At 37.9% G+C, this 8,080-nt stretch overlaps 1 protein-coding gene across 1 annotated transcript; it reads right to left on the bottom strand.

Moving 5' to 3' along the window:
- Positions 1 to 2,534: 2,534 nt before the first annotated feature.
- Positions 2,535 to 6,074, bottom strand: LOC148879163 (small ribosomal subunit protein eS1z). Its single transcript, XM_088960591.1, has 7 exons — positions 5,678 to 6,074; positions 5,537 to 5,584; positions 5,358 to 5,463; positions 4,281 to 4,418; positions 4,001 to 4,186; positions 3,576 to 3,776; positions 2,535 to 2,829 (listed from the first exon to the last, which is right to left on the bottom strand). The coding sequence occupies exons 1-7, from the start codon at positions 5,686 to 5,688 to the stop codon at positions 2,734 to 2,736; spliced, it is 786 nt and encodes a 261-aa protein (XP_088816717.1). The 5' UTR covers positions 5,689 to 6,074; the 3' UTR covers positions 2,535 to 2,733.
- Positions 6,075 to 8,080: the final 2,006 nt, after the last annotated feature.

The following is an 8,080-nucleotide window of genomic DNA, read 5'->3' as shown; positions in this document are numbered from 1 at the left end:
CGTGTAAACAAGTACTACTTATCATCCTCCTCGTAACTGCTGTAAGAGGGCACCAACTACAGCAACATAGTAGTAGTTCTGTCACCAGCAAGTCAGCAACGGAGTCTTGAGTTTTAGAGAACTCGTTGATCATTTTGGTAACGAGATGGAGGACTTCCATCTTATTGAGAATGATGAAACCGTTAGGGCTGTGACTGTTGGTTTTATGAAGACATTGACATGTAGAATAAGTCCCTTGACTGAGCGGGAGCTGTGAACGAATGGATGTATGGAAGACCCCCTGTACTTTGTTTTGCGACAAAAACCCCTCTGTACTATGACTGAGATAGAAAACCCCTTTCGTTAGTTTTCAGTTGAAATCCTTCATTGTAATATTTTGTAATTCTCATATTACTTTTAAAATAACTATTCCGATAATTGAGAGAAAAATTCTGTTCATCTTTTCCAACTTATGATACAAGAATAATAGCGGTGATAATCCCTTCTGTCTCAAATTCCCTTTTCTTCCCTTTTCTTCTTCAAAGCAAAGCAACTGATCGATCAAAAAGCTTCAGCCCTATAAAACAGCCGGAGGGAGAATTGAAATTTTGACATCGTTAGATTATCCTTCCCAAATGATACGAGAAAATAAAAAAAAATCCCACGTTTACAATTACAAACAAAAATTGGAAAGAAGTCACTGTCCAACGCAACAATCAAACTATACATATAACTAAAGTCAAAAAGCAAGTAATGTAAGTACAGGGGGTGAAGCCATCTTACGGCACAGCGACTGAAGCTTATCAAAAATAAAGGGACGAGCAGAGCAGTGAAGCACGACCACCAAAGGGTTGTCTGTCACATATATAGTTCTTCCTTGTTAACTCTGGCTCTGCACTTAACCCCTTTTAAAATCATGAACCAACACATCCATCAACAACTCCACGTTTATCTATATCTGTCCACTTTCAATTAATGTAATCCCAGTACCGGGGGCGGATTAGCTGGAGACAAAAACAACACACCTGACTAAATTACCTATCACAGTTGGACACGCCGGTGTTCAATACAACTGGGTCCCAGATGGGTCCACAGTGAGTACTGGTGTGTTCAACCGTGATAAATAGTTCAGCCGGGTGTGTATTAGTTTGTCTCCAGCTCATCTGGGACTGCCCAGTTCCACCCCACCCCACCTCTGCCTTTGCTTTCTAACTTTCACATTATCTAGATTCTTTGCACTATTACTACGACATCGAACTGAAAAAGAGGTCGACAAATTTGAAGGTCCAATGACAAGATACATCACCAGTTTCAAATGAATAGGAGCATGAACTTGTTAACCTGATGAGGTAAGGATCTATTGTTGCCCGTGTGGAACCTATTTGGACCAGCTTTTATTGCAAGCAAATCAATTTGGTTCGGATGATTCAGATTGATCGTATCCAATCACTACATCTTTTCTTATTCTCTCCTACTATCTTGTACACTTGGCACTCCCAACTCCCAAAAAGATGAGGAACTGGTCACGGAATAATGGATTGGTTTTCTTTAGGATAAACAAGGGCAGATAAGTTTTCTGGATTGGGTGGTTGTGGGATATCTTGGTCACGATTGAGAGGTTTAACAATCCATTCTCATTTAAGTTGCAAATTCTTTTCTTGTCTTCTTTTTCTGATTTTTCTCATGGTGGGGAACCAGCAGCTTAGCTCAGGAGGTGGAGAGAGAAGACCAAGAAAAGTCTGAAGATTAGACAGTTTGGATAGAACAGACAGAATAAAGAAATGCGGGAAGAAGAAAGGGGGGGAAGGGGAAGAGAAATCAGAGGAGAGAGAGAGGGAGAAAGAGAAATGTGAAGAAACCTGAAGTAGAAAAAAGGGAAAGGGGAAGAGAGATCGAAAGAGAGAGAGAGGGAGTAAGAGAAATGTGAAGAAATCTGAAATAAAAGGGATTACCACCACTGCTGTTTGCATATCCTGAAATCAGGAAGATGAACAATGTTTTTCTCCCTATTATCCGAATAGTTATTATAAGAATAGTATGGAGATTAAAAAATATTGCAATGGCAGATTTCAACAAAAATCTAACGGAAAGGGGTCTATCTCCCAGTCATAGTACAGGGGAGCCTTCATTATAAAACAAAAGGGGGTCTTTGTCACAGACCCCAGTACAGGGGTCTTCGTAATTACCCAAATTGTTATTATAATCCACCTACGCAAATTGTAGGCATGACGATGGATAATTGGACCATCGTTTCTGCAAATCAGCATTACCGAGTGAGCTTTGTTGCCGGTTTTGCATAAACGCATGTGGCAACTGGGTACACCATGAGAAATGAGCCACTACAATCTAACATCAAATCCCCATCACCATTTCGCAATCTCTATGATCAATTTTGGTATTTGAAAGATGAGAGCCATGCCGCCATGACATCCTCCACCACAATAACTGGGGGAGGTTAAACGTAAACCAAGAAACGCTTGTTCTATTTAAATCAATCGTTCAATTGTAAAGGATTCATTGAAAAAGAGAATATTAAGGGAGCTTGATGGGCTTAGTTTAAGACAAATACAATTCATCTCATTTAAATATTTCCTCTTCATGTCATAAACATTCTGCTGCTCACAATTCTAAATGAATAAAAAAAAAAAATTACCGTTTATCTGGGTATATCACCAATTAAATTAAATTAACTTCTCTCTCATTAACGTAAAGGATACCAAACACTTCCACTGAAAATTAAAGAAAAACCATCATTTAAGCTCCTACAACTTCAGTCTCTCCTTCTGCCATTGTTTCCTCTGCTGGCCTCTCCATCTTAATACCAATATCTTCTGAATAGTCGCCATGAACCTACAACCAAATCCAAATAAACAATAAATTAGTCAAGGCATATAATCAGAACAACAAAAAGAAGCTCTCTATAAGCTATCTACACTAGTTGCAATCAGTTATGATATTCTACTAGGCATGTTTTTTCCAGAATGGGATAGTGCATCAGTGTTGCCAAACATGGAGAATGGTGACAAAACAACAGGTCGATACAGGGCTAAATTATCCTTATTTGTTATAACCCCCCTCCCGAAAGTCAGTGGTTGCAGGAATTGACTCACGTCTCTGCTGGAACAAACCAGCTAACGTACCAAGCCACCCCTCAGTTGGCAGCTAAGTTCTCCTTAAGCAGGTCTTACATCTTTTTTTCCTGCATACCACATTTTATTGTCAAGGGCTACCCCACACTGCTGCTGTTTGTTTCTCACAGATATTAAGGCACAGAAGCCAAAAAAGCAATCTTTGGTGAAAAACAATGGGAGCCATCAACCACTGCACGGCCCCAGATGTATTTCTGTACTGGAGAGTTAAGAATTTTTAGCTCCTCTTCCTTGTAACTTTTTTCCAATATTAATGAATTCTGTGGTTATTGATAAAAAAAAATGCATGAAATGTGACAAAGAATGATGTAGAAGTAGAGTTTTAGGCTAGTTCCTGATGCCTACCCCCTAAACATTTCAATTTATCTTTTAAAATTAATCAGCTAAATTGGGGGTTTTGTGTCTTCTTAGGTCAAGTTGTTTGCATTAGTTGGGGGGGAGACATACCTCCATCAACTTGCCAAGATCGAACTTTGGAGCCTTCAAGATCTTAACTTTACGAATGAAGACATTTTGCAAGGGATAAATGCTTGAGGTAGCCTTTTCAATCTCCTTGCCGATCACCTCAGGGATGAATTTCTGCACCAATTCCTTCAGATCACAAGATGTTGCCTGGTTTACCATGATTTCCCTCATTTTACGGCGAATCTGACAAATATGAACAGTTACAAAATCAACTTTGTTGCACAAGTATGACTAAAAGAGATTGCATGTAAATGAAATTCTATAGACATTGGTTTCTAGCTTTATACATGTAAAGTTTGTCTAAGAAAAGAAGAAAACCACAACCATGAACTTAGATTTAGCAAAATATGTGGTAGAAATATCTGAAGTGGGAACTAGCACTTGTAATTTGTAAATATGAGTTCTACCTGCCGGATCTGGCTGGATTGTGCGTAACAGGTCCTCTTAACCTGGTTAGGGCGTCTCTTGGTGAATCCAATGCAGAACATCCTTAGAGTGTAGTTATCTGTAGTCTTGACATCAACATGTGCCTCAATCAATGTCTGCCACTTCCGCACCAAAGACCTTAATTTGTCTGTGGTGAAATTCATCCCCTGACTCAACCAAACTCAATTAGAATTTCTAATGTTTCAATTTTATACATTAGAGGTTTGCTGCAAGCAGGACTTTGGAAACTTTTAGACTTACCCAAAAGTTAGTGAGGACATTCCTTCCTTGGACATCTTCTGCTCTCAGTCGGATCTTCCTGTAGGATTGATCATCATCGGCCTGAAGATCAGCAAGGGAAATCTCAAACACTCGGTGTTTGAGTCCTTCTGATGCTATCTGTAGAGAGAGAACAAATAAAGCTGAAAACTTGAAACCCTTCTGAAATGAATGGCAGATATCTGATTCCACCAAAACACATAAGAGCAGGGAAGAGAAAGAACAGAAGTGCTGTTTATATTTCATGCTACAGTTCACAACTAAACTTGAGACATGGAGACTGGATTCTTTAGGAAAGTGGGTGGAATTTTCATGTTTGTACTCTGGTTTTAAATTTAAAGCAAAAGAATAAACCGGAAAATCCATGCTTGGCAAGAGAAACATCAGGCTTAAGTTCCCACTTATGCATGTAATCCACAGTATCCCAACTATGGAATCAAGTTCCTCATAACAGGTAAGACTGGGATATGTACATAATTAAAATTTGTGCAACAAAGGATGGAATATGAGGGTCCAATGGTTCATAAATTAAAGGCAATTTGTGCAACAAAGAGATATAACAAGAAGAACTAAAAACCAAAACTTCTACTAGTGACCAAACCACACTAGACAGGGGACAACCGTTCCTGAAAAATGCAAGTGACAATATTCCCACACCAGAGATCTAAACTGTATTTAGATTCAGTTCACAAAATTATAACAGCGACAAGTAGCCCATGCATAAGAATGAAAGTATATTTAGATTCAGAACATGAAAATGAAAGTACAAATTATATTTAGATTCAGTTCAGCAGGAGTGGCCCATGCATAAGAATCGGAAAAACAAGCTCAGATCAAAAAATGAAAGTACATACTACAAGTTCTTTTTCTTTGTTACTTTTCTACTAACTGAAACTTCCATTGTAGATTCTTCATATTCTAACATCAATTTTCCAATAAAGAAAGCTTAAACTATTTGGTTTTATACGCATTCACACACTAAAACATGGAGATTGCAGAACGAGATCACCAAATATGAAAGATAACCAGATTTGGCGAAAGAAAAAAAAAAAAAAAGACCTTGGTTCCTTGGGTTCTGGTAACAAGGGTCTTCCCGACATTTCTAGTGGTAAAGATTGAAGGCGCTTTGATATCATACCAGTCCTTCTTCGCGAAGGGATCGACTCTGTAAAACGAAGATCAGATTTCCATGAGAAAACAGAATATGAAAAACAAAAATACAACAGTTTACTACTCACGCCTTCTTCTTTCCACCCTTTTTTCCCTTCGATATCCTCTTATTCTTCCTGTTAAAAAATGGCCAAATAAACCGAACAAGTCAAGTTCAATAGGTGTGAATACAGACTACAATTGAGAGGGACAATGAGAAAGGGAAATACCCGACCGCCATTGTCGACAGAGATTAGATTTGTCGGTAGCTTGAGGAGAGCACGGCTACCTTGATTGCCAAAAACCCTAATCCTCAAACCCTAAAATTTGCAATCGTCTATAACTCTATATACCTAATACCTCCTCGGCTCCTCCACTCCAGTACCAACAAACCCATACCACTGTTTTAAACTGAAACTACAAAAATGCCTTTCGACAAAATGACGAAATTGGTCCTGGACAACATAAGCCACGCAGGCACCAAATAGAATTTTTAGTGACCCCGTAGCCCGTAATCATATTCCAACGTGACCACAGAGCTGACTTCGTGGCAGATTAAGACTGTTGACTCAAAAGATGATGCAGCAAACATCTACACTCCCATTTTCAGAATTAAAAAAACCACTCCTGTGTTAGCCACCACGTCCCACGTATTAAAAAGCAATTTCTGTGCTGTGTAAAATAGCTTTGGGCCGGTTCATTTGCCTGTTAAGTTTTTGGGGTGGTCAAGGTCAATGTGGAAGTTTTTTTTTTGGGAAGTGCGGGGCTCAAAGAAATTCAACTTTCTCTTTGATAAATTTTTTGGCCATTTTTAGGGATAAGTGGATATATAATTTACCTATGATTATGAATTAGGAAGTTGGCCAAATATGAAGGCAATAAAATGCCTTCAGTGCACATAAAAATTAGGGTTCTATTGAAAATATCAATATATTTCTTCTTCCAAGTCATGGAATATCCAAGCAGTAAAACAACTGTTTCTTGATGAGACAGCTGAAAAGATTTTACAAATAAGGATTTCTCTAAATTCTTGGGAGGACAAACCCATTTGGTTAGGATCAAAGTCAAGGCAATTTACAGTTAAAATCAGTTTATTTCTTTGCCTCCCAGGAATTGTTTCAAATTTTGGCACCTTCTTGTAGACCAAAAAATAAAATTTTTTCTCTGGAGATGTTGTACTAACAGTCTAGTTGTGAACGAAAATCTTTATAAAAGAAAGATTGTACAATCTCCTCTTTGCCCCAGGTGTGAGAAAGAAAATGAAACTGCCAATGCATGACTGTTACTTTGTGAGAAAAAAAGCAAGTGTGTATGGTTTGGCTCAAGTTTGGGCCTGTTGGTTGATAGGATTAATCCTTCTCTCACTTTTTTTTTTTTTTATTGGCTTGCTTTATCTTTCAAATCTGATTTAGTTTCTCACGTTGAAAATACTATTACTTTGCTTGCTGGTCTTTGGGAGATTTGGAAGGACAGGAATGGAGGTATCTTTGAAAATTCATCAAATAATCCTAGGAATGTAATTAATGCAATAAACAAGTTGACAACAGAGACATCTCTGTTCTTGCAGCAGAAATTGGGAAACTCTTCAGCTGAGGGTCATAGGGACCCTTCTTTTTGTTGGTTCCCTCAGCTGACTTTTGCTGCTGGGCTGCCTGTGGCTCCTTTTCAACTGACTTCCCCTATTAGCAGAGGCCATGGCCTTAGTGGAAGCTGTGGCGATAGCCAAGAGGAAGAGCCTATACCGGGTGATCTTTGAGTTGGACTGTCAGTAACTCTTTTTTTACCTCAACAACTCTTCTCCCTTTTGTGCAGCTGATCTAGTGTAAGCTTTGTGAAGGTACGGCTGTTGATTTTTTGTGGTGTCCTAGAGGTGGGAATGCTGCTGCTCATAAGCTTGCGAAGATTGGTGCTCGTTCAGTGCTACGGTTGGAAGAAGATATTCCAGATTGGCTTTTGTCTTTAATTAAGTAGCATTTTTTTTTTTTTTTGGTTAGTTGTTGTGTTTTGTTTGTCTTGTAGGAATACGTATATCATCCCAAGTCTCCACTGGAATCCCACCAAGGCACCAGCTAAGCCACTCATCATTTGGTAATTTTATTTAATTTTCTTGTTTATAATGTTGCCTATATAATTTTTTTGGGTCATTTATTAGAACACCCCCTATAGTTTCATATATTTATTTAAATCTATTCTATTGTTTTTATTTTATTAAAACACCCCTATAGTTTGCAACCTATTTGCTTAATGAACTTTCACTAAGAAGTGTTTTTTTCATATAAAATATTAACATAATCATCTAAATTGAATGGAAGATGTTCAAGGGCATGGGCCCATGATTGTTTATTCCAAGAGTATCTCTAACATTTCTTGCAAAAAAAAAGAGCAAATAAAGCCAAATAGAGTGGTTGTTCATGTTTTACTAGGGGCAAAAATGATATTCTTCATTTTTGTTAAATATATTCAAATGGACATTAGGGCCAAAATTGTCATTTTGCATTGCCATCTAATGGAAGATTAATCTTGCAAAACTATAGGGGGTGTTTTAATAAAACATGATAGATTTTAGTAAATCCATGAAACTATAGGAAGTATTTTAATGAAATGACTTTTTTTTATTAAACATGGATGCAACA

The sequence above is a fragment of the Nelumbo lutea genome, chromosome 1 (genome assembly GCF_056320005.1).
Source record: "Nelumbo lutea isolate HS-2025 chromosome 1, American lotus-T2T, whole genome shotgun sequence".
In the NCBI taxonomy this organism is placed as follows: domain Eukaryota; kingdom Viridiplantae; phylum Streptophyta; class Magnoliopsida; order Proteales; family Nelumbonaceae; genus Nelumbo; species Nelumbo lutea.
The sequence above is the reverse complement of the archived record's forward strand: the minus strand, read 5'-3'. Positions and strand labels throughout refer to the sequence as shown.

Bases quoted from the DNA above. Each gene is read 5' to 3' on its own strand.
- LOC148879163 (XM_088960591.1), bottom strand. The intron at 4,419-5,357 runs GTCTTTTTTTTT...CTCTCTCTACAG, and splicing joins CCAGAACCCAAGGAACCAAG to ATAGCATCAGAAGGACTCAA. The intron at 4,187-4,280 runs GTAAGTCTAAAA...TGGTTGAGTCAG, and splicing joins ATGTCCTCACTAACTTTTGG to GGGATGAATTTCACCACAGA.